This window comes from Vombatus ursinus, unplaced genomic scaffold (assembly GCF_900497805.2).
Source record: "Vombatus ursinus unplaced genomic scaffold, bare-nosed wombat genome assembly UNPS02000580.1, whole genome shotgun sequence".
Lineage (NCBI taxonomy): Eukaryota > Metazoa > Chordata > Mammalia > Diprotodontia > Vombatidae > Vombatus > Vombatus ursinus.
This window is the reverse complement of record NW_020940358.1, coordinates 6,463,319-6,490,329: the sequence shown is the minus strand read 5'-3', so window position 1 is coordinate 6,490,329 and position 27,011 is coordinate 6,463,319. Positions and strand designations below refer to the sequence as shown.

General features: G+C 38.4%; 1 protein-coding gene across 2 annotated transcripts in view; it reads left to right on the top strand.

Moving 5' to 3' along the window:
- The first annotated feature begins 4,778 nt into the window (after positions 1-4,778).
- SLC17A9 (solute carrier family 17 member 9) overlaps positions 4,779-27,011 on the top strand; it is a 34,343-nt gene continuing 12,110 nt past the window's right edge. Inside the window, exons 1-5 of one of the 2 annotated variants that reach the window (XM_027847914.1) lie at positions 5,133-5,203; positions 11,730-11,780; positions 16,193-16,390; positions 18,067-18,206; positions 22,953-23,052. In XM_027847914.1, the coding sequence (XP_027703715.1) occupies positions 16,218-16,390; positions 18,067-18,206; positions 22,953-23,052 (413 nt within the window). In that variant the 5' untranslated portion in view covers positions 5,133-5,203; positions 11,730-11,780; positions 16,193-16,217. Of the gene's footprint in view, positions 5,204-11,729; positions 11,781-16,192; positions 16,391-18,066; positions 18,207-22,952; positions 23,053-27,011 lie in introns of both variants that reach the window. The other variant, XM_027847905.1, reaches the window with a different exon arrangement.

Sequence of the window (27,011 nt, the reverse complement as noted above, 5' to 3'; positions counted from 1 at the left end):
CCAAAGTCATTCAAATATTCATGGGATCACAAGTTTTAAGTTGAAATATTTATTAAGCACCTACTATGAAAAAGGCATACTAGGGGCTAGGTATACAATAACATAGAAAATAGACCCTGCACTCAAGGAACTCATTATTGGGGTCAGCAGAGCTAGGATTTGTCCTATGCCATCCTACTCCAAATGCAGTACTTTAGGCTATTGTACCACAACTGCGTTTTGAGTTACTTAGAATGAGATCTCAACATAAGTACAGTAGTTTATGCTACAACACTTTCATGACCAATACTTTTTTCTTCAAATTATCAAGCTTTTTTTTAATGTCCCCACCTTGGTGGGGGTGGAGGGAGAGGAGAGGAATGAAAAAGAAAATCCTTGTAACAACAGTACATAGTCAAGCAATACAATTTTCTGTGTTGGCCATATCCAAAAATGTATCATTTTCAGTATTTAGTCTATCACCTCTCCGTCAAGATGCATGTATAGCATGCATCATTACTGGAGTTCCCTGGATTGTAGTTGGTCTTTGCACTGATTAGAGTTCTTAAATCTTTTAAAGCTGTTTGTTTTTACAGTGATGTTATATAAATTGTTTTGATTCTCATTTCACTCAGAATCAACTTTTACACCTCATATTTCTCTGGAACTCTCTTAATTTCTCAAAGTACAATATTCCATTATATTCATATGCCATATTTTGTTGATTCATTCGTCAGTTGATGGGCACCACCTTAGTTCCTGGTTCTATGCTTCTACAAAAAGAACTGCTATAAATGTTTTTGTACAAATATGTCCTTTTCATCTTTGATCTCTCTGAGGCATAGGTCTAGCAGTGGATCATTTTAGTAACTTTTGGGGCATGGTTCCAAACTGCTTTCCAGAATAGCTGTACCAATTTCATTGCTCCACCAACAGTGCATCACTGTGCCTTTTTTCCCACAGACTCTTAAATATTTGTCATTTTCTCTTTTTGTCAACTTAACTAATCTGATAGGCATGAGGTGGAACCTCAAAGTTGCCTTAATTTCCATTTCTGTAATAGGGATTTGGAGCACTACCTCTTACCTCTTATGAATGAATATGTTGAGACAGTTTCCATTTCTTTCCCTGAGAGCTGCCTGTTCATATCCCTGAACCTTTTACCAATTGGAGAATGGCTCTTATTCTTACATATTTAAATTAGTTCCTTATATATCCAATCTTATCTGCATTAGATTTGTTTGTGTAAAACCTTTTTAATTTTATGTAATCAAAATTGTCCCTTTTATCTTCCAAGATCCTCTATTCCCAATTCAGAATTCATGGAAGTAAAATGTTTTTTATGGTTAAAATTAGGCATAAAGAACTTCATTAGGAACTGTAGCTGATTAGGCTATCAATAAAACACTGATACCTGTTACAGGTTTGTATTTGTGAATCTGCCTGATCTCAATCTGAATAAACTTTTTCTATGAAATAGCTTTCAGTTTAAAAAAAAAGTTGATAAAAGACTTTAAGAACTTTTTATAAACCAATCTACAGCAAAAACAAATCCTTATATAGAAATGTATGTCTCTATCAGGAATAAGGAAAGGCATTGTATTCATTTTGTAGTAGTCTTTCTAGTCCAGTGGCAAAATCTAGGTACCACTGGAGAAACATTTGAATTTCAGCTCTGCCACTAACTTGAGTGTGACCTTGGTTGCTTGGAATTGTGATTAGATTCCAGTTTTAATCTTCAAAACAAGCAATACCCAACCACTGGTGGTGGTTGAAATAATGCATGTGAAACTATTTTGAAAAGTAAAGTACTATGCATAGTTAGTGGTGCAAAAACAAGAGTTTGTCCTGTGTACAGATCACATTAATTGTACCGAGTTTATATCTTTTTTTTCCCCTTTCTGAATTTCAGTGTTATTTTATAATGGAATTTCATTAGTATAATCCTTTTATTTCTGGTCTCCTGCACCCTATATTCATTTTCTTCTACTCAGCTTGTCAAAACTGGATACTTGTGTAAGAACAAAACAGTTACCCAAAAGTTAATTTTGCTGCTTTAATCTGACAACTTATAATTCATTACTGTCAATAGCAATAGAGGTAGTTGTAACTTAGTAAATAGTTATTGAGCATTTTTCTATTTATTGAACATCTATCCATATAGCCTAGAGGGAGTGATAAATGAGTATCCAAAAAATAAGTCAGTCTTGCTTACAAAGGTTTTTGTTTTCATTCTTTCTGAGAAAACCCCACCATGATAGATCTTAATAATTATGCCTATTGTTATGGATTTTTAAAAGGGTAGAGGTTTTTGAAATGAATGATAACATGAGGAAAGTGCATGATGAAGGTGTAATCAGCAGGTACTTTTAATTTTTATATTAGTAGCACCATCTCTAAATTTCTGTACAGAGACCACTTTTGACAATTACAGAGAAAAAAATACACAAGAGCAAGGAGAAATTGGAAGAAGGCAAGGACTGAATCAGGAAGGAAAAGCAAATAGGAATGTGGAGCAGAAGTGGGAAGCCAGCGTATATTTAGTTAAGGGTAAATAAAACTTCAACATTTGACTAAGGTGTCATTAAGTTCAGTATAACATTAAAATTTAAATGTTCAGTGCTACCTCCTGAATTCCTGCCCTGAACTCTAGTAAACTTCAAAAACTGAGATTCTTTAAAAAAAAAAACAAAAACAAAAATGAAGCACATAATAAAACAGGGTCTTAAGCATTTAAGCAGTGGATAGGGATGTAGTACTAGGAAAAAAAATTAAAGTTTTGAATATCAAGAGCTTAGAGCAGCAGACCGATTGATGGACTAAAAAAGTTAAGATGGAGCAAAAAGGCCCATTCCTTTATTACCTGTTTGCTGAAACTTTTAATTATTATACTAGCAGCACCATCTCCCTAAATAAATTTCTGTACAGAGACCCATTTTTGACAATTACAGGCCAGCAATACGAAGAAGCAAAGAACAGCACTAAAGTGGGGTGATGTTGCTTTTGAATAAATCCTAATTAGTTGATAACTGGTTTTGCTTAATAATACATTGCAAGAAACCCATTTTTACCTTATACTTGTATTTTTTAAAAAAACTTTTGTATCAGTTCTCAGTGCGAACGGTATATTAACAGTAATATTTGGAAACCAACTATGAACTGCAACTCAAGAACTTCTATGTAACTGCTACTTGTTGGATTAAAATAATTCCTAATCTTCCAAGCTGTGGCAACGTTTGCCACAAGGAGGTGATAGATAAAGGTGGAGAAATAATTCAGATATCATGTTGCATTGCTAATAGTTTTGGAATGTCATTTTCATTTCATTATCAACTTCTACAGATCTTCTACCGAATATCTTTGGAGGGATAATTGAAATGGTTGGAAAATTGGAGTAGGTGACTGACATAGGAAAGTTCACATTTTTGCCTGAGGTCTGGCAGTTTTTCTGTTGCTGAAATCTGAGCTGCCCATGAGACTAGCTATCTTAAAAACATACAGTTGTTTGTAAAACTTTATTAGCTATAAACCATGCAATTAGTTAAGGACAGTAGGAATTGCTTTTCTCTCGCAGCATAAATCTTCCAGGAAAGTTTAATATTCAGCGGCTAAAGGATTCACAGAGGCAGAGGACAGTACAATGCAAATATTTTCCTTTTTCTTTTTTTGGCAGGGGAAGAGGCAGCATAATGTGGATAGTTAGAAAGACCTGGATTCAAATGTGACTAGTGCACACTGGTTTTGTGACCCAGGGCAAGTCCCTTAACCTCTCCAAGACCTAAAGTTTCAGAGAAGGTGCTAATCTAGATTGGTGGAGGGACATCCTCATCTGGAGCTTCCCGAACCAATGAAGTAACAGGTCCTGGTCTTGCCCCCGCCCCGCCTCAGAGGGCGGAGAGAGAACCTCAGCAAAAGCGGACCTTTTTTTAAGTATTTAGTGATAGCTAATAAAAGAGGAAATTGTTCTTGTGCCATTTTTTAAATCTAATAATGCAAAGATGTGGCTATCTTAATGAACTTTAGAAACCACCGGGAAAGTCCAAAGAAAGAGGCGGCGCTCTACAGCGGTGAAATCACATTAAAAAAAAAAAAGTAGCCCTTTCTTAGAAGGAAAGACCTTTATATTCTCTCTTCACCGATTTTCCTCGTCTCAAGTTCCCATACTGGCACTGGTAAATGAGGGGTGTTCCTGGCACTCGGTGACTTAGAAGTCCTCCCTGCGGCAACTCCTGCGTTCCGCACTATGTTCGCCCTCCACCCCTGGCTGTTTCCCAAACTCCTCAACAAACACCGTGTAACAGAAACTGAGTTACAACAAGCAACCCACTCACCGAAGGTCGAGAGCTAGGCACTACAGCTACAAGCCTACTGGCCCGGTCCCCAAACTCATCTCTCAGAGGGGAAACAAACGGACCAGCTCGGGCTCTTGCATATTTCAAGTTATGAAATTGCAGCAACGTCCCAGCCAGCGGATGGAACGCCTCTTCCTCATATTCCTCCCCCTCCCTCCCAAACAGCCCTGTCCTCCCTGCCCCTCCATTGCTCCCCAGCTCAGTCCAGGAGCGCACTGTGGAGCTGGCTGTCCCGAAGGTGGATGCAGAGGAGCTGGCGTGAGCCAGGCAGCCAGCTGGCAGGGAGCCCCGCCCAGCGGGGCTCTGCAGCTGTGGCACTTCAGGGGGAGACACGTCCTGGAAACGCCCGGACAGGAAGAGCGGCTCTGACTGACACGTGGACTTGACGCGGCGCTCCCCTGGAGTCTGGCTCGCTTTCCGGACCCGACCCGCGAGATTCTGGGGGACTGTCAGAAGGCGGACGAGACGGTTCGGCGGCTGAGCTGGTCCTGGGCTGGCACCTCCGGGCACTGGCCGGCCCAACCCCAACCTCTCCTCTTCCCCCCTCGCCCCAGCCTCCCTGGAGAGACACTGGTGCTCCGCAGACTACCTGGGACGCTCGCTGGACTGGCTCTGCCAGCATACAGCTTTGCTGTCATGGGACAACGCCCCCGAGTCATCCTTGCAGATCCATAGAGGAGTTTCTCAGGCTTGCTTCCATTCCTCCAGGGGACTATGGCCTCAGGGCATTGCAAACTGGGGGCCGCACCGGTCCACCACCACTGTCAACATCAGCACCAACATCAGTTGTCGCTCCAACCGCCGCTAGGGTCCAAAGCACCTTGTCTTGAAAAGATGAAGAGAGATGTCAGCGCAGAGACTTATTGGTCCAGGTAGGAAGAACTAGCCCAGTGCCTGAAGTGTTTATCTCTTGGCCTCCTTCTTCTGACCTTTGAGGCCCTCTCTTCCCTGTAATTTTAAAAGTCGTAATTTTCTGAGTAACAGTTTTAAAAGAGAAAGAGGGTGTGTGTGTTGGGAGGGGGTAGGGTATTAATATGTAAATAGTGGCAAAGCTACAGGTGTGAGCCCTAGGCATATTGACACTGGGGAATGAGTAATTCCTTTAACTTTGTTTTGTAGAGGGCTTTGTTTGTTTGTTTTCACCCTACAAAAATTACTCTCTCAACAGATTTATATGCAGACAGCTCCTCAAACTGGCCTTTATTCCCAGATGACCCTGGGAGCTTGGTACACTCCTTTTGGGATAAGCAAATATCAGAAAATGGGAGAGGGCAAAATTACTAGGCTTAAACCTTCTGGGACCCCAGATCTCTGAAAGATGGGTAGGTAGAAGGGGTGAGGGGCAGACATTTCTGGAGAATGACTTAACTTGAATGCTATATATGTACATATATGTATATATATAAACTCACATATATTCATAGACACATATACATACATGTGTTATATATGTAATATACACATTTATACATATATGCATTATATATGTAAATATGTACACGCATTTTAAAAAAAACCAATTTTTAGTACTTAGTGTAGAAAGGGGCTTTGCTGGTACAGATAAAACACTACTCTGAGTGAGTTTAGGTTCGTGTGAGTGAAGAAAAACCTTTAAGATTTGCTAAGTCGGGCTGGGGGAGGGGGTCACAGCTAGGTGGCGCGGTGGATAGAGCACCAGCCCTGAAGTCAGGAGGACCTGAGTTCAAATCCAGCCTCAGCTGTGTGACCCTGGGCAAGTCACTTAACCCCAATTGCCTGGAAAAAAAAAGTTTGCTAAGTCCTTTTCACGTTATTATATCATTAGATTCTCACAACCCTGAGAAATAAGTATTTTATATATATATTGTCCTCATTTTACAGAGGGTTAAGTAAGCTCTGAGAGATAAGACTAAAAAGTTAAATTGCAGAAAGTTATTGAAAGGAGCAATAGATTGACCTGGATACAAATCTAGTTTTTGCAATTTACTGTGGGACCTTCACCAAGTTATTTTTCCTCCCTTTACCTTAGATTCTTCACCTGTGAAATGAGGGGGATTGATCTCTAAGGGTCTTTTCTGGCTCTTTTAGAGTCTATGAATTCTAGATGAAGTGTTTGGTGTTGAATTCCATTGAATAGCCCTCAGCACCCTGCCATCCTCTAAATACTTAACTTTCTCTGTGAAGAGACACTTAGGTTCCAAGACAGATCCTGGGAATTGTGCTGATTTAGCCATAACCACAGAAAGTTGTTTAACTTCTCTGCATGTCAGAAAAATGAAGATTTTATATAGTAAAAAGAACCAAATTAATCCATTTCAAGCGTTTTTTAATGCCTACCACACACCAGGCACTGTGGGTAAAGAGAAGCTTTACAAAGTAGGTTTTTAAAATGAGTTACAAATCATCCTTCCCAAAACACACACACACACTCCAAACAAACAAACCCAAGACTCACAAAAATGAGTTTTAGAAAATTGAGTTATATGTGACATTCACCTTTTAATTAGGATAGTGATGAAGATTAGGCAAAACAACATAAGAGTTGTGGTAGGAATGGTTCTAGAGGACTGATACAGAAATGGAAAGCAGACAATCCATTAAAGAAAAGCCCTCAAAATAAAATTAAAATGGCAAAACAAGTGACAAAACATAAATGAGTAAAGTACACATGAATTATAAAAGAGCAATAAAAGTATGTTGGGAGGGAAAAGAGTGACAGTTGAAGAATGAATGGGCAGCTGCTAGTTACACATGATAATTGAGGCAGACTTTTCTCTTCCAGTAATCGATTAAAGCCAGTGGAGTTGTATTTTGAGGCATAATTTAGATTCTGGGCAGGTTACCCACTGTCTTCATTTCACCACTTTTGTTTCACAATTGTAGGGTTCCCAAGGTGGAGCATGACTTAGCTCTATTCCTGAAGCAGTGGTATATGACAGTTTACAGGGCTTTATGGTAATCCCTGTAAATTGTTCATTTCATCTCATAGGTCCTGGGTGTTTCATGCACAAAGTGTCAATGAAACATTAACTTCTGTCCTAAGTATTGTCTTTAAGATTTGCTTTATTTAGTAAATTATAAATATTTGTTTAAAAAAAAAAAGCAGCATGGTAAAGGGGAAGGAGCATTGGATTTGGAGTTAGAAACCTCCATTCAAATCCCAGCATTATCGCTTGCTATAAGAGGTTTTGAGCAAGTCATTTCATTACTTTGGGCACATTTCCTCATCTGTAAAAGAAGGGAGTTGGATTAGATGGCCTTTGATGTCCAATCCATGTTTAAATCTATGATCTTATGATGCCAATACCACAATGCATTTATATAGTAGCTTATAGGTTTCTTCAACTTCTGTGGGTTCAATTACCATTTCTACTCAGACATACATATCCAACCCTAGTCTCTCTGCTGAACTCTAGTACTGCATCACCCAAAATGGATGGCTCCTAGGAATCACAAACTCAATTTGTCTACAACAGAACTCATTACATTTCCCCCTAAACCTGCTCTTCTTTCTAACTTTCCTATTTCAGTTGAGGGCACTACTATCCTTCCAGTCACCCAGATTCACAGACTAGGAGTCACCCTTGACTACTCTCTCACCCCATACATCTAGGCAGCTGCCAAGTATTGTAAATTCTACCAGCACAGTATCTCTTGCATCTGTACTTTTTTGAGAAGGGAGTAGCACCCGAATGGGGGCCAACTCACTAGTCATAGCAATCAAGGATAACAGAAAGTTACTCTCTAGTTTAGAGGAAGCTGTGGTGGGACCTTTGATAATTTAATTCCCAGTGCAAAATTCCTTGGTGTGAAAGCTTATTAAAAACCTCCTTTTCAATTTTTCTAGTAATATTAAGAAATAATATTTCTCTAACCTAGTAGCCCTCTCCAGACTTCCTCTCCTCCTCTAAAGGTAGGTAAGAGGTTGAGAACAAAAAGCCTTGCTTAGAGAAATAGATAACGAGGAGAAACCAAACTCTTAACAGAGAATACCTCTTGCCTGATTAATGTCATTGTCTTTTCCCATCCCCTGAAGTAATGGTGCTATGATCCATCCTTCTCCATTCATTGCTTGAGGGGAATGCTTAAAGAAAGTTTTGGAGTTCTAATTCTTCTTTACAACATGACTAATATGAAAATATGTTTAATATGAATGTATAAGTAAAGCCTATATCAGATTGCACGCAGTCATGGGGAGAGAAGAGGGGAGGTTGGGGGAGAAAATTTAAAACTCAAATCTTATGGAAGTGAATGTTAAAAACTAAAAATAAATTAATTTATATAAAATAAGGAATTGGAATAATGTTAATTCTTCTACCCCTATGAGGAACTGTTCTGAAATATTAACCCCAAACTGTATTTTAATATACGATGAATTTTTCTTTTTTGAAATTCCTATAAATGTTACCTCAAACCCTCTTGGAGGAGGGGCATGTCCAAGGGCATGGGAAGACTATATCAATTTGGCTAGACATAGCTTGGATAGTAGATAAATGTTATATTAAATAAAATTGTTTCTAGCAGACATGCCTAAAATTCAGAGTACAGTATTACTTTTTTTTCTTTGACATTTGGAGTGAGATCAGGAGGCTACTATCTGAAATGAGAATTGATGAAGGCAAGTGAAGGAAGAGAATACCCTGCAGACTGAGGTCATTAATCTAGGACCAAATTAAATGGTGGAAGGTGTGTCCTGTGACCAGTTCACTCTAGTAGATGAGATTGACTTCACCTGCAACTGGGTTGGCCAGCAGTTTTGCATTTACTGGCCTCACTGTATCACCACTTTACTTGTTTGTAGAGCAGGACTTAAATTGACCATAGTATTCACTGGCAGTTGTGATGTTCTCTTCCAGTCATGCTATTGACAGAAAGTACAAGGTCCAGGAAACAACAGTGTTGTAGGTAAAGGGAACAGAAATCTCTGACTAGTTGCGTGGCTGAATTTTGGGTTCTAGCCAGCCCTGAAAGAAAGTTTTTTTTTTTATTGGAAGATTCAAGCAAAAGGAAATGTTTTACTTGGATCATTTGGACTCTGTCATTACATTTACAACCTTGAACTTCTCTAACCAATCAGTTATCAAGAGAAAGAAAATTTGGGCCTCAATTCCAAAAGTTAAAATAGATTCAACAAATATTTATAAGTAGGCACTAGGGATACAAAACTAAAAATTACATAGACTCTGCCCTCAAAGAGCTTCTGTTCTACAAGCTGGGATATAATACATACACAGATAAATATAATGCAGAGTTACTTGGGGAGAGAGGGACTAGTAACAATTGGAGGGCACCACAAAGATTTTTGCTAAAGAAATAGAACACTGAGCTGAACCTTAAAGGATTCTGACAGGTATTGATGGAGAAGGAGTACATTCCAGTTTGCAAAATAACTTGGGCAAATTCATGGAGATTGCCAGTGGAATGCTTAGGAAATAGTCCAATTTACTAGGAATAAGTACATGATGGGGAAATAATAAGAAATAAAGCTGGACAAGTAAGTTGGAGCCACATGGTGGAGAAACTTGAATGCCAAGCCAAAGGGTTTGCATTGTAATCCTACAGGTAATGGGGAACCACTATTTTTTTTTTTTTTTTAGTAGAGAAATAACATGATCAAATCCGTGTTTTAAGAATGTTATTTTCACAGCTAGGTAAAGATGGACCCTCATTGTGGGAGAAATGGGAGCAGGTACACCACTGAGGAAGACTTGTAAATAGAGAAAAGGCCCAATCTCTGTTAACAGTAATCTGCATTCTACCTTTTTCTTCCTTAACTTTCTTCTCTAGGCTCTCAATTAACTTTGGGAGTGGAGCATAGAGATTATATGCTTTCGGCTCTGTTTGTTTGGTTTGGGTTTGGAATTGAACTACCCACCCTGTTTAAGAAATGGAATTCTGAGTTCTGAACAATATTGGACTATTCTGGTTTTCAAGGTATTCTTAGTAGACTAAAGTATCTCTCTGTGGTAGGGATGGAGAGATTGGGGTTGTGAGGATATCTTTTCTATTCAAAAATAATTTTCACTCATTTCTTTTAAAAAGTTTTATTGGAGCTTCTTGTTTTTATACCACAGTTCAACACAGACTATTTCTACTATTTGTCATCTTTGCCACCTTGAAGGGTGTGAGGTGAAAACACAGAGTTGTTTTAATTTATATACTTCTTATTAATAATTTGGAGAATTGTGTCTTATAATTGTTTATTATTTGAATTTCTTATTTTTTAAAACTTTATTTCCTTTGATAACTAAGATTAGTGGATTAGATTGGGGGAATGCTTATATGTTTGTGTTAATTTCTCATATGTCTTGCATATCAGACTTACTAGAGGCAGCATGGACTAGTAAACAGAGATCTAGCCTGGGAGTCAGGAAGATCTGAGTTCAAGTTTTGCCCTTGACACTGACCATGTGACACTGGGTAAGTCGCATGCTGTAGGCAACTTGATAAGATTGTAAATAGGGAAGATAGCAATTTACGTGGGCCAAGGGAGTTTTCTCATCCTGGAGTGCCGTTTACTTATGAAATCACAGGTTCAATCTCAATCCAATAAAGTACTTATTTGATGCAAAATTGTTTTCTCACTCAATAACTTCTCTTCTTATTTGAGTAGCATTGACTTTGTGCAATGTTTTTACATTTTATATGCTTAAAATTGTCTTTTGTCTTTTTTGATATCCTCTAACCCTTTGCCTGTGAAGCCTTACCTTAACTATAGTTGTGAAAGAGAATTACTTCTATTCTCTTTTAATTTTGAATTCTGTTACCTTTTATGCTTGGATCTTATCTAATTGGAGCTTATTGTGGAATATGATGTAAAATGATAATTTAATTATATTTTCTGCCAAACTACTTTCCATTTTATGAAGGAGTTTTTGTCAGATAGGGAGCCCTTTAGTTTATGTTCTTGGACTTATTAAACATTGAGCCACTGTCTTTATTTCCTTCCATATTTTGTTTGTGCAGTGTGTTCCATGGATCTACTTTTCTGATCTTTTTTGGTGATTTTCCAAAAGGAATTTCAAGTTGGTGTCTCTTTTTTCACCCTTCTGGCTTAATGCTTAAAAGCACCTCTGAATGGACTGATTTCCTAATGGTGTTTATCTTATACATATTATTGAATTTCAGAGATGAAAAGAGTATTAGTTATAAACTAGTTCAATAAGCACATTTTACAAATGGGGAAACTCAGGCCCAAAGATGTTAAACAACTTTCTCAAAGTCACAGAGCTGGTAAATGGCAGGTCTTCTCATTCTCAATCTAATTCATTTTCTAATGGTCTTTCTGGCTCTCTCAAGGATTCCAGCCTTGAGGTGACTCTCTGAACTTTTGTGATAATCTAATCTGACTCCTCACCCAAATATTTAGATCTGAAAGGCTTCTCAGAGGTCATCTAGTCCAATCTCTTTATTTTACAGATGAGAAAACAAAGGTCCAGAGAGTAAAGTGAGTTGCCCGAGGTCGTCAAGGTAAATAAGAAACAGAGCCAGAATTTGAACACTGGTCCTCTGATTTCAAATCCAATACTCTTTCCACTCTGCCATAAATAGCTAAACATCTACTTTTTCATATTTTTTTTCTCATTGACCTTTCTGGAGTGCCTATATTATATATGTTGAAGCCCAATACTCTGGCATGGTTTTTGAATCTGTATCATAGGTATAATCAATTCATTACATAGCCATGAATTTGAAAAGATTTTTCCCCCTTTTATTTTTTTAAATTTCCCCCCCTTTTAAATGGAGGATATTTTTCTTCCTTCTTTCCTTCCTTCCTTCTTTTCTTCCTTCCTTTCTTTCTCTTTTTCTATTTATCTATATTTATTATTTTTATTATTTGATAGTTATCAGAGGTGTTTCGGGGCTTAAATTTTAGGAGGATGGGGTAGATTGGGGTAGAAACAATTCCAGACTGACTTCTCTTCATAGCTGATGATAGCCTGTAACTTTGTGTCATCGGCTTTCTTTATGATATAAAATCCTATGAGAGTAACTGGTTCCTGAAATATATGCCTTTGTACTTTCACTCTTTCTTTATTGAGCATATAGTATTTCTAACCTGTCTGTGTATTTGTCTATGTGGCAAATAATTTTAAACAAGGTGTCCTCATTTGAACCAGATGCTACTTAGCTCAGATGAAAACCAAATGAAAAGAGGTATTCTGTCACCTCTAAACAGAACTTCACACAATGAGGGGAGGGATGAAAATAAAGGTACAATGTGCATGTAAACTTATAGTTCCCAGCCACACTTGATGGGCTGGAAACAGTTTGCTACCTTACACAGACACATAGGATTTGTGTTCAACTGTCCAGCTTTTTTTTTTTTTATCCTAACAATCCTGACTGTGTCACTTCATATTTAGATATTTACCCAGTACTCACAGTGGAATGCATTTGCTAAAGGGCTGAAATGTTCTAGGCAGACTAGCTGGGCTTCAAACTGGACACAGCAGGAAGGAGGGTAAAAGTGAGGTAAGAAGGCAGCTGTTGAGACTCAGTAGCAGTTATGTGAAAGTTTTCATCCACTTACGTAAAGGGACAGCTTGACGAAGACTTGGTGGTGACTCTTTTGGAAGAGCAAAGACCCCTGAGAAAATACCATGTTGTCTAAAAGCATAGGTGCCTATTATTTTGTGAAAGAAACCCACCCAGTATATGCAATATAATCACTCAGCAAACACTTAATAAATATCTGCTATATACTAAGTTATATGCTATACTCTGAGGATGCAAGGACAAAAAAAAAATGGTCTCTGTTGTTAATAAACTTACATTCTATCAAAGGAGACAATACGTTCACATATAAGTATACACTATATACATATACATACATATACACACATTTATATTATATCCATACATGTGCAAAATAAATAAAGGTTATGATTTTTTTAATGGCGACCACTAGCAGCAGTAGTGGGAATCAGGAAAGGCCTCATGTAGAAGGTGGCTTTGGGCTGAGTTTTGAAGGCAGCTAGGGATTCTAAGAGCCCTAGGTAAGGGCATGGCTGGTTCTAAGAATGGAGTAGTCTTTGCAAAGGCATAAAAATGGGAGATGGAATGTCGTGTGTGAGGAAGAGGAAGAAGGTTCATAAGGCTAGGAAGGTGGATGGAAGCCAAGCAGTAAAGGACTTTAAAGGCCATCAGAATAGTTTGTATTTTATTCCAGAGGTAGCAAGATGCCATGGAGTTTATTGAGTGATATGGTCAGACTTGTACTTTAGTAATATCCATTTTAGCTGTGTGGAGGAGAGATTGGAGTGGGAAGAGGCTTGAAGCAAGAAGACCAAGAAGGAGGTTTTTGGTTTTTTTCATAGTAATCCAGCCCAGAGGCGATGACTTGACCTGGCCTAGCAGCCATGTGAACAAAGGAAGGTCATGGATGCAAGAGATGCTGTGGAGGTAGAATCAGCATTGCTTGGCAGCTGATAGGGTGTGTGGGGTTAAGAGGTAGTGAGGAACTGAGGATGGCTTTTAGTTTGCAAACCTGTGTGAACAGAAGGATGGTAGTCCCCTCAACAGAAATAAGGACATTTGGAAGAGGAAGTTTTTTTTTTTTTTTTTTCTTAAAGCAAGAGAAATAAAGTGAGAAAATTATACTTCCTGGGGAGCCGCTAGGTAGTGTAGTAGATAGAGCACCAGCCCTGGAGTCAGGAGGACTCACATCAGATTTGAACTCAGGTCCTCCTGACTCCAGGGCCAGTGCTCTATCATCTACTAGCTAGCTGTGTGACCCTGGGCAAGTCACTTAACCTCCATTGCCTCAAAAAAAATTATACTTCCATTTGCACTCAGAGTTCATCAGGTCTCTCTCTGGAAGTGAATAGCATTTTTTTTTTCATTATAAGTCCTTTGGAACTGTCTTGGATCATTGTACTAATCAGAATAGCCAAGTCTTTCACAATTGATCATCATTACAACATTGCTGTTACTGTGCACAATTATCTCCCTGGTCTTCTCACTTCGCATCAGTTCACATAGTTCTTTATGCCGATGATTCTTCTTTTTTTTTTTTTGGTTAGGCAATGGGGTTAAGTGACTTGCCCAGGGTCACACAGCTAGTGTTTATGCTGATGATTCTTAAATCTACCTAGCCATCCCCAACCTCTCTGCTAACCCTGAGTCTGCAATCTTCTACTGCCTATCAGACATCTCAAACTGGATATCTTGTAGATATCTGAAACTCAACTTATCCAAAAACTGAGCTCGTTATTTTTCTCCCCCAAACCTAACCCTTTCCAAACTTCCCTATTACTGGAATGGCCACTGCCATCTAAGTCATCTTAGCTTGAAATCCAGGTGTGATACTCTACTCACTCTCACCCCCTATATTCAATCTGTTGCCAAGGCCTGTCAATTTTACCTCTGTAACATTGCTCACATACACTGCTACTACCCTGGTACAGGCCCACATCACCTCGTGCTTGGTCTATTGCACTGGTCTGCTGCTGGGTCTGGTTGCCACAAGTCTGTCCCCAGTCCAGTCCATCCTCTACCAAACTGGCAAAGTGATCTTCCTAAAGCAAATATCTAACTGTGTAACCCGTGGCAGTGTTAGGTATGACTAATATTAGAGTCAATTTTTTCCAAATTAAATATTAATTTAGCAAACGTTTTTCTAAGTGGGCTTTTTTATTCCCAGCTCTAGTTGGGTGTTGGGATTACAATACAAAGATGAAACAGAGCCAGCCTCTATCTTCAAAAAGCAAGATGTCCCATCCTCCTCAGCCTTTCAGATTCAGAGATCAGAATGACTGGTAACGAACGTGGTCTTCTTGTCTCTCAAGGCCAGCACCCTTATCTACTCACTGTGTGCTGCTGCCTTTCCAGTTGCTTAGGTCCCTTCCAGCTCTAAATCCTATGGTCCTATGATTATATCTAATCTTCATAAAACCCCTGGGAAGATTAAGGCAGGGCAGGCAGCATTATCATTATTGTATTGATAGATAAATTGAGATACACAGCAGTTATTGGACGTAATATAGTAAGTCAGTGGCAAAGCCAGGTCTCCTAACTCCTATTTTAATTCTCTTTCTACCATGGTGATAACTAAGAATTTAGTACAGTTATGGTGCCATCTCTCCTTCCTCTGTCAGAGACAGTTCATCCTTTAGGTTATTATGAATTTCCTTCTGACTCCCCAACTTGTGCAAATCAAGGATCATATGAGTTTCGTATGACTAACCTTTGCAATCTTCTTGAACAATTTCCCTTTTTCTATAAGCAATGAACCCTTTCCCCCTGGGAACCACTAGTGGCTTTAAGGTTTTTTTTCATGGATATATTCTCTTTTTTTTTTTTGCTTTACGGATTTCCAGAATTTTGTATTTTTCTGACTTCTGTCACCTTTCTTAAAATGGAAATTAAATATAGCAAACTCTGGATTTTCAGCAGTAAGGGGGAGGATCCAATGAGTGGTTGTTCCAGAAATAATGTCTATTTGATTTATGATGCATTCTTGACCTAACAAAGATGTAAATCTGGAGTTTTCCTTTTCTCAAAGGGCTTCTTTAAATGGTGCGTTTAATAGTTTGCTTACAGACCATTAACTGTTTATCCTGACTTTTACTATTTGCCTGATCTGCTTGTGATTGATGATAAAGCTTACAGCTCATGTTTTAGGAAATTGGATCTGCCAACAGAACCCTCTGTGAAACAACATAAACTAATAGGCAATCCCAGAAGATATACTTTGTTTTATTTTTATGTGCCATAGAGATGGTTCTTGTTTGTTTTTTTTTTCATTATTTTAAAGAAAAAAAATCAGGTGATTTTAATCTTTTATGTTTTACTTTGTGAAAGAGAAAACAATTCAAGTTGTTTTTAATTGGATGAGGTGTCCTAATAATCTGACTCGATTTTCTTGTTGCTTCTCCTAGGCCTGAATGCCAGGTTTGGACTGTGATGTTATTGTTGGGAACATGTCTCCTTTACTGTGCCCGGGTCACCATGCCCATCTGTGCTGTCTCCATGAATGAAGATTTTGGCTGGAACAAGAAGCAGTCTGGGATCTTGCTAAGTAGCTTCTTCTGGGGTTACTGCCTAACTCAGATCATGGGAGGCCACCTTGGGGATCGGTGAGTTTACTTTTTCCCATTTTGGATGTTCCATTGCTTGGCATCAGATGACTTCCCTCATCCTGGTTCTCTTTTCCCCCAATCCCCATTTTCCCCACATTTTTTAGGGAATGAGGATATCTGAAGTTTTGTTTTAGTTGGGTTAATGTTTATCAAGTTGGGAAAAAGGGTTAGGGAACAGAAGAGGAAAGGAAGTTTTGACAGGAAGGTTTGTTTTTTTTTTTTAAAGAGTAAAAGTAGTCATTTTCTTTTTAAACTGTAATGAAAGGGAAAGGATTCTAGATAAAGACATATTAGAGAGGCTATCCTCATAATTTAGAGCAATTATAGGTTAAGGGACCAAAGATAGTTTCTTAGATCTTGTTAGGGAAGGATGCATGAAGTGAACCAAATACATAAAAGGGCAGAAGAGTTGTAGGCCCTCTCATTTCCTGATTCACCTGGTTTGTTTAGATGTTTAGACGTATTGACTGAACAAAAGATGGCTTCACCTGCTATAACATATCAACTGTGTACCCCCTTCCAGCTCCTCTTTAAAAAAAAGTTTTATTGTCTCCTCTTCTCTTTATGCTGCAGTCATTTTCTCTTAATTCCTTAATCCTGCCCTGAATGTTAAACCCCTTTCTTGTAGTAAAGGAAAAATATATATACATGTATATATATATATGCATATATATGTATATGTATATGTATATATACATGTATATATATCCCAGTGGGCAGAGGAGGAACATATATATATGCATATATATGTATATGTATATATACATGTATATATATCCCGGTGGGCAGAGAAGGAAGGTGCTTTTCCTTATCACTTCTCTAAGACTGAGAGAATCACAATTCATCAGATTTCAAATGCTTTTAATGTCATTATCACTTACATTATTGTATTCATGTTGTATATTATTGTCTTGGTTCTTTCTTTAGATGACCTTACTTTATTCACGTGTTCCCAGTATATCTCAGATTTCCTCGTATTTGTCATTTCAGACACAGAGTCTGAGGTCATATTTGAACTTCCCGACTTTGGGCTCAGCATTCTCTCCATTGCATCACCCAACTGCCTAATTCTAAAACTATGTCTGTGCCACACTTTGTTGTAGGAAAGTTTAACTTAAGATTGTGTTTTCCTCTGCTGACACAAATGTTGTTGTTGTTGCTTTTTAACAGGGCAGAAGAAGGGAAGAGGGGAGAGGGAGACAGAAAGAGGAAAAGGGAGAAATAGGAGGAGAAGTGGGGGGAGGTGGAAGAAGGAAGGTAGGGAGAAGTAGAGAGAGTAAAAGTAAGAAAGAGAAAAACAAGAAAGAGGGAAGAGAGAGAAAAAAGAGAGGGGAAAGGGAAGAAGGAGAAGAGTAGGGGAGAGAGAGAGAGACAAGTGAAAGAGAAAAGCAAGAGAGAGGAGAGAGGATGGGAAGAAAGTAGAAGGCAGGGAGGAGAGAGAAGGGAGAGACAGGGACAGAAAGACAGAGATGGATAGAAAGACAGACACCAGAAAGAAAAACAAAAGAGTTAAGGAGACAAGAAGGAGAAAAAGGGGGTGGGAGAGAGAGAAGAAAGGAGAGATTGAGAGAGAAGAGAGGAAAAAAGAGATAGAGTGGTCTCCTTCCATTTCTTACTCTTTGATTGTGCCACCCTCTTTCTCCCATGTAAATTCCATCTCCTTTCCCTTCCAGAATTGGAGGAGACAAGGTCATCTTGATCTCAGCCTCAGCCTGGGGTTTCATCACGGCTGTCACCCCATTGCTTTCCCACATTAGCAGTGCCCACTTGGTCTTTATGACTGTTTCCCGAATACTCATGGGGTTGTTTCAAGGTGAGTCTCTAAGAGGTAGCTGTTTTTTATTTTTTTTTCTTATTTGTTTCTTTCTTAATAAACTGCTTTGATCCAACCAGGCAAAACCCAGACAAAGAATATGCATATAGTTGACTATATCACACCTGTCAATCTACTGTTTTTGTAGTAAACTCTGTGCTATTGGGCACAAATGGGAAATAGATGTGTACTGGTAAGGAAGTGAGAAAATACATAGTAATTGCTTTGAAAATTATGAAGTAATGCCCAAATATAAGGAATTATTATTATTTAAAAAATATTTATTTCCCAATTTTGTAAAATTTGTAAAAACAATTTTTAACAGTTTTTTTTAAATTTTGAATGCCAAATTCTCTTCCTTCATTTTTTCTTCCTCCCTCATTGAGAAGGCAAGCAATATGATATAGGTTATACATGTGCAGTCATGCAAAACATACTTCCATATTAATCATATTCTGAAAGAAAACACAGACTCTGCCCTTCAAAAAACCCCCCAAGAAAAATAAAAAAAGTAAAAAAAAAGTATGCTTTGATCTGCATTCAGACACCATCAGTTCTTTCTCTGGAGGTGGATAACATTTTTCACCATAAGTCATTCAGAATTGTCTTAGATCATTGTATTGCTGAGAATAGATAAGTCATTCACAGTTGATCATCATGCAGTATCGTTGTTACTGTGTACAGTGTTCTCCTGGTTCTGCCCACTTCATTTTGCGTCAGTTCATGTAAGTCTTGCCTGGTTTTTCTGAAAGCATACTGTTCCTCACTTCTTATAGTACAATAGTACTCCATCACAATCATAATCATAATCACAACTTGTTCAGCATTTCCCAATTGATGGACATCCCCTCAATTTCCAATTCTTTGCTACCACAAAAAGAGCTATTATAAATATTTTTGTACATATAGCTCTTATTCCTTTTTTAAAAATCTTTTTGGGATTCAGACCTAGTAACGGTATTGCTGGGTCAAAGGGTATGCACAATTTTATGGCCCTTTGGACATAGTTCCAAATTGCTCTCCTGAATAGTTGTATCAGTTCACCACTCCACCAGTAGTGCATTAGTGTCCCAATTTTCCCATATCCCCACCATTTGTTATTTTCCTTTATTGTCATATTAGCCAATCTGATAGGTATGAGGTGGTATCTCAGAGTTATTTTAATTTGCATTTCTCTAATCAAGAGTAACAGAGTATTTTTCAAGATGATTACAGGTAGCTTTGATTTCTTTATCTAAAAACTTCCTGTTCATATCCTTTGATCATTTATCAATTGGGAATGATTTGTATTCTTTTAAATTTCACTCAGTTCTCTATATAGTTGAGAAATGAGGCCTTTACCAGAGAAACTTGCTGTAAAAATTTCCTTCCAGTTTTCTGCTTTCCTTCTTATCATGTCTGCATTGATTTTGTTTGTGCAAAAAATTTTGAATATAATGTAATCAAAATTATCCATGTTACATCCTGCAATGCTCTCTATCTTTTGTTTGGTCACAAATTCTTTCTTTATCCATAGATCTGATAGGTAAACAAACTATTCTATACTCCCTTAATTTGCTTATGATACCACCTTGTATGTCTAAATCATGTACCCATTTTGACCTTTTCTTGATATATGGTGTGAGATGTTGGTCTATACCTAGTTTCTGTCAACTGCTTTCCAGTTTTCCCAGCACTTTTTAAATAGTGAGCTCTTGTCCCCAAAACTTGGATCTTTGGCTTTATCAAACACTAGATTATTATGGTCATTTACTACCATGAATTGTGTAGTTAATCTATGCCACTGATCCACCATTCTGTTTCTTAGCACTAACAAATTGTTTTGATGATTACTGCCTTTTGTAATACAATTTAAGATCTGGTACAGATAGGCCACCTTCCTTCACACTTTTTTCCCCATTGATTCCCTTGATATTCTTGACTTATTATTCTTCCAGATGAATGTTATTATTTTTTTCTGGCTTTATAAAATATTTTTTTGGTAGTTTAATTGGTATGCTACTGAATAAGTAACTTAATTTAGGTAGAATTGTCATTTTTATTGGATTGGCTCATCCTACCCATGAGCAATTAATATTTTTCCAATTGTTTATATTTGGCTTTATTGGTGTGAAAAGTATTTTTAAATTGTGTATATATAGCTCCTGGATTTGTCTTGGCAGGTGGACTGCCAAGTAATCTGTATTGTCTATAGTTATTTTAGATGAAATTTCTTTTTCAATCTCTTCCTGCTGGACTTTGTTGACAATATATAGAAATGCTGATGATTTATGTGGGTTTATTTTATATCCTGCAACTTTGCTAAGGTTGTTAATTATTTCAATTAGTTTTTTAGTTGATTCTCTAGGATTCTCTAAGTGTTCCATAATATCATCTGCAGAGTGATAGTTTTGTTTCCTCATTGTCTATTATAATTCCTTCAATTTCTTTTTCTTCTCTTATTGCTATAGTTAGCATTTCTAGTACAATATTGATTAATTGTGGTGACATGGGCATCCTTGTTTCACCCCTGATCTTATTGGGAAAGCTTCTAGCTTATCCCCATTACAGATAATGCTTGCTAATGGTTTTGTTATTGATATGGTCAATTGTGCTGGTAGTTTTCCTAATATTGAACCAGCCCTGCATTCCTGGTATAAATCCCACCTAATTATAGTGTATTATCTTTGTGATATATTGCTGTAATGTCTTTGCCAGTATTTTGTTTAAAATTTTGGGATCAATACTCTTTAGGGAAATTGGTATATAGTTTTCTTTCTCTATTTTTGCTCTTCCTGGTTTAGTTATCAGCACAATATTTGTTTCATGAAAGAAATTTTGTAGGGCCCTTTCTTTGCCTGTTTTTTCAAATAGTTTATATAGTATTGGAATTAATTGTTCTTTAAATGTTTGGTGGAATTGTCTTGGTGGATCCATCCGGTTCTGGGGATTTTTTCTTAGGGAGCTCATTGATCACTTCTTCAATTTCTTTTTTCTAAGATAGGGTTATTTAAGTGTTTGTTTCCCTCTTCTGTTAATTTCAGCAGTTTATATTTTTAAAATATTCCTCCATTTCACTTAGATTATCAGATTTATTGGCATATAATTGGACAAAACAGCTCTTAATAATTGCTTTAGTTTCATCTTCATTGGTGATAAATTTACCCTTTTCATTTTCTTCTTTATTTTAAATCAAATTAACCAGTGGTTTGTCTATTTTGTTGTTGTTTTTTTTTCCCATAAAACCAACTCCTAGTTTTATTTATTAGTTCAATGGCTTCCTTATTTTAAATTTTATTAATCTCACTTTAGATTTTCAGGATTTCCAATTTGGTGTTTAATTGGGGATTTTTAATTTGTTCTTTTTCTAGTTTTTTTTTTTTTGGTTGTTGTTGTTTGCTCATTTTTTCCAACCTATATTTTTACTTTAACTTTATGGTAAAGTCATACTCTATTCCCAGGGTGGAGGGGCCACTGTCCTGAGCTGGTTTCAGAGTCAGTTCTAGAGGTCTATAAGTTTTCAGTTCTTCCAAGGTGGTATGATCTAACAAGAGTTGTGGTCACTGCTTTCCTGGCCTGTGCTCTGGTCTGTGAGTGACCACCAACATCCTCTTCCACCCTAGGACTATGACCAGAGTCCCCACTCCTGCTCATGCTTTTCTTTGCCCTGGAACTGTGATCTGGAACCATGTATGGGCAATGCAACGGAGTCCTGCACCCAATTCCGGCAGAAGGTCCCCTGTGATCTCCTTTTGACCAGTTGTACGACCCCTTTACACTCTGTGGGCTGAGAACTTGGGAAGCCAAGATGTGCACACTGCCAAGGCCTGCTGCTGGCTTGCTAGGTGCGGCCTTGGCCGGACTGCACTCTACTCTTACCCCAATGTGACCTTTCCTGCCAATCTTCTAAGTTGTCTTGGACTAGAAAATTGTTTCACTCCATGCTTTTGTTGGTTTTTGCCACTCCAGAATTTGCTTTGAGGTGTTATTTTAATGTTTGGAGGGGAATTTAGGAGGTCCCAGGTGAATCCCTGCTTTTACTCTTCCCCTTGGCTCCATCGCCTATAAGGAATTATTATTATCAAACATTCTGGTGACTAGAGGCAACTATCTCTAACATATATAACATTCTGCAGTTTACAAAGAACTGTCCCTATGTTGTTTTGAGTCCTACAACAGCCTTAGGAGGGAGGCAGAACAGGTATTCATTCAGACTCCTCACATAGTCTTGCTGAGTCCTTCTGTGACGTTCTTGATAGTTTTGCAGTCACTTGGAAGGCTACAACACCTTAAAGGTTAGACGTTCTGTGTTTCCAGGTACTAGAAAGTCCTCTCATCTTCATGAATTTTTCCTACTTTTCTCAGGACAGGGTTGAAATCTTCTACCTGGCTTTGTGGCCATTGGCAAGTCTTTTAACTACTCCGAGACTCAGTTTCCTCATCTGTAAAATAGGTATAACAACACATATAGTCCTTACTTTGCAGGTTTTTTGTGAGGGAAACAGTGTTTGTGCTATGTAAATTTCTGTTGTGGTGGTGGTGGTGGTGGTGGTGGTGGTGGTGGTGGTGATGATGATGATGATGATGATTTTAACCATCCCTAAAATGGGGAGCTGATTAAACCCATCCAGGTACTCTCTAGGACAAATCATCTAACCACATCAAATGAATATGTATGTTTGTTGAATGAGTGAGTGAAAGAATGAAGGATTTGGGAAGGCATTAGTCTTTCCCTTTGGTTTGATTAGTCTGTCTTTTTTGTTCCAGGGGTTTATTTCCCTGCCTTGACAAGCCTGTTGTCTCAGAAAGTCCGAGAGAATGAGCGAGCGTTCACCTATAGCACTGTGGGTGCAGGTTCCCAGTTTGGGTAGGTTCTACTTGCATAGTAATGAGATACCAGGGTTAAGGGGAAGGACAAAAGGAAAAAAGGGATGAGCTCATGCAATCATGTTATGTTCCTCAAGCCAAGAGAGCTGCTGTTGAATTTGAGCCACAAACTATTCAGCCTCCCAAGAATGACACATAGGAAGAAATACCAGGAACTGTTTGTGGCAGCAGAGGACATCAACACAGGGCACATCTGGATCTCTGGATGACAGGCATCCTGGAGGGCATCATTTCTAGATGTGGAAGCCTGAGGCTGTTGCTCCAGGAGACAAACAGAGATTTGTTCCTGAAACTATTCATGCCCTTTGAAATGCAGTTCCTTTATGCACATTTCCCTCTCTTGGTGTCAGGAGGGTTTGGGGGTTTTTGGTTGGCAAATGGCATGGAGGGGGGACCGTCACTTCATCTGTCTCTTTTTCATCTGTGCTGAGTGATATGAGGTAGGTCATTCCCTGCTCCCTTTCTTCTTTTCAAATTCCCTCTATAGTTGTCCTGATGTAATTTTGGACAGCAGGTGTTGTGGCATAGCTGAGGCAGCAGGACCATAGGGCATGGAAGATAGACAGAAACACAGGCTTCACATGGTTTCTAGTTAGAGTTTAATTTGTTTGACTGTATAATGTCTCAGCCTCTGCCTTCTTTTAAGAGCAAACAGACCCCCCCACTAACCATGTGCAGGGGCAGATGGAGAAAGACAGGTTGGTTGTGGGGGGGGAGCTCATATCAGCATCCTTTTGCTTCTTAAGATACTTTGTTCTGAAGAAACAGAAGGAATGTGTGATAGGAAAACTACAGGGGTTTTTGCTGTGTTAAAATTTTGTAGTATTTGATATTGGTTGAACAGACCTTTGGCTAAGACTTTGAAATTTTTCTTTTGACTTGAGATTTTTCTAGTGTTTTCATTAGAACCTGAGACAGCCCACACCAAGGTGGCCCAGTGGATTGAGCACTGGCTTGGGAGCTGGGGGTCAGGGTTCTGCTGTGAGTTCTGTGATTAATTCACCTTGAACAAGTAACTTTCTATCTCTGGGCTTGAGTTTCCTCATCTATTGATAAGGGTTTGGATGCTGAGATGCTTTCCAGATTCAGCATTCTAAATTTTACAGAATTTGATAGCTGGAAAGAGAACACACCTGACATCTAGTCCAACCTACATTCAACAAAGAATCCTCTCCCCAAATTACCCAATGATTGGTCTTACAGTTTTTGTTGGAAGACCTCCACTGCCTCCTGTGGCAGCCTGATTCCACTTTTGGATGGCTCTAATTATTAGAATTTAGCTTTTTGTACCTTCTACCCAATGCTCCTAGTTCTGCCCTCTGTCAGAACACAGAACAAGTTAATCTCTCTTTCACATGATAGGTCCTCATGTACCTGGAGGAAGAGATCATATCCTCTCTCAGTCTTCTCTTCTTCACATGAAACATTCAGAATTCCCTCAAACCATCCTCATAGGGCACTTACTGAAGAGACTGGTGACACCTGTCCTCTGGACCTTCTCCAGTTTATCAGTGTCATGCCCACCTCCCAACCCCTCCCCCCCATCTGAACACAGTAGTCAAGATATAGTTAAACAGGGACCAAGGATAGCTGTCCTATACCCCTTTTATTCCTGAAAGCTATGTTTCTTAATGCAACTTAAGAGTTCATCAGCTTTTTAGCTTGCATATCACACCACTGATGCATATTTGAGTTTGCATTCAACTAAAAGCCTTAGATCTTTTATTTCCATATTCATGAATTCCAACATTCCAAATTTCTCTCTTCCTCCTATCCCTATTCTTTGTCCTCACCTTTTCCTCTACTCTTTCTACTCCTCAGGTCCACCCCAGGTCATCAGCTCTTCCCTATCCCTGATTCTATTGCCAATCATGCCTTGCAAAGCTTCAATTTGACCTTGGGTTACTCTCACCTTCTACTTTCTTTGATTCTATTCATGTGCTTCTGAATGGAGCTAGAGAGAATTGCACAACTGAGCTGACTATGTCCACTATAAATTTATATTACATAATCTCAACTGGGTCCTCACCACTCTAAGGCAATCCTTTTACATCTCCCTAATTGATTACCATCCCACTCTCCACAGCAGTTATTCCAAACCTTTTCATTCTGTTCTTAAGCTTTCTAGGACATCTCCTTCTTTCACCTTCTCAGGTGAAGACCTTGCTTTATAGATCACTGAAAAATATTAAGGCAATTCACCAAAAGCTTCCTCTTCTCCCCTCCTCTTCATCTCATATCACTTAGATATCTTTCCTTATTATCTCTTCCTTCATCCTGAGGTCACATGAAGAGTTAGTTAGCCCTTTTCCTTGCTCAGGCAAACCCTTCTTCATGCACCCTTGATCTTACTACATCCCATCTTCTCAAGATCTCTGTCTTCTCTCTCCTTCTCCCTCATCATCCCCATTCTCTTACTAATCTTAAATCTCTCCCTTTCTGCTGTTTCTTACATAAACTGGCCTCTTTCTGCCTTTCCAATCTCCTTGGAGTTTGCCCTCCTCCAAATACTCTACGATCCAGTGGCATTGGTGTTCTTGCTGTTTCTTACATAAGACATTCTCCATTTTCTGACTCCATGCATTTTTACTGACTGTCCCTTGTGCCTAGAATACTCTCCCTCCTCATTATTACTTCCTGGCTTGCCTAGCTCTGTTTAAGTCTCTGCTAAAGTCCTATCTTCTATGAGAAGTCTTTTCTGTATCCCCTTAAATGTTAGAGCTTTTCCCTCTGAGATTATTTCCCATTAGACTGCATATAGTTGTTTGCATGTTGTTTCCTTCATTAGAATGTGAGATTCCTGAAGCAGGGATTGTCTTTTTGCCCTACTATGTATCTTTATCACTTAGCCTGGCACCTCACACATAGTAAAAATGTAATAAATGCTTGATGACACAAACTGATGCCTATATACCTCTACCATCTTATACTTACAAATTCAATTTTTTAAACCCAAGAATAAGACTTTTGATTTGGCCCAACATTTTAGCCTGACAAAACTTTTTGAAAGCTTGATTCTCATCCAAGGTGTCACCCAGGTCTGAAAGTCACTTTTTTTTTTTAAACAAGATTTGAAAACCAGTTTTCACCTCTAAGCCCTCAGTGTAGACTTTTCAGTCTTCCAAGAGGCATAGATCATGTTGGGTGCAGAGCAGACCATCACCTTTTGAGCTAACTGGTTCTTTTCCCCTTGGGCCAGATGATGATCCAGGCCCCTTGGTATAACAGAGGAGTAGGGATCTAGAGTCAGAGAACCTGAGTTTGAATCCTGGTTCTGCTATCTACTAGGTCTGTGACCTTGTGTAAGACATTTAACCAATCGGGTCTCAGTTTCTTTATCTATGAAATGATAGGTTTGGACTGAATGACCTTTAAGGGTTTCTAGTTCTAAATGTTGTGATCTATGATTTTAAATATACCAAAAATTGTTCTCCTCCCAGCCCCATTTCTGGAATGCCCTGAATGTCTGCGTTCTGTTTGACACTGAAGGAGCTATGTAAAGCCATATTGAAGTATAGATAGGGGTGTTGAAGTTGAGGAGACTTTAGGTGAGAAATATAAATTTGATCATCTCTTTCAACATGGGCCCCAAGAGAAATAGAGAATAGAAATACAATGAAAATCCAAACATCCTACTAACTTTGACAAGGAAGTCAAATTTAATAGCAGCTTCTTTATTTTATTAAGAAAAGTTTTTATCGATATCCTTTGTTTTATTATTTTCTTTTACATCACAGTAATTTCCTGATATATCATGCTTCCCAACATAGTATCCTCTCATACAAAGGGAATCATTTAAGTAAAACTTGTCAGTAAAATGTCCTTTTGTGATAACCTGAAGTTGAAATATCTAGCATTCAGTCTCTGTAATCCACCACATTTCTAGTGAGAAGAGGGAAGATTATTTTATGATCTGCTCCCTTGGACCAATGTTGGTCA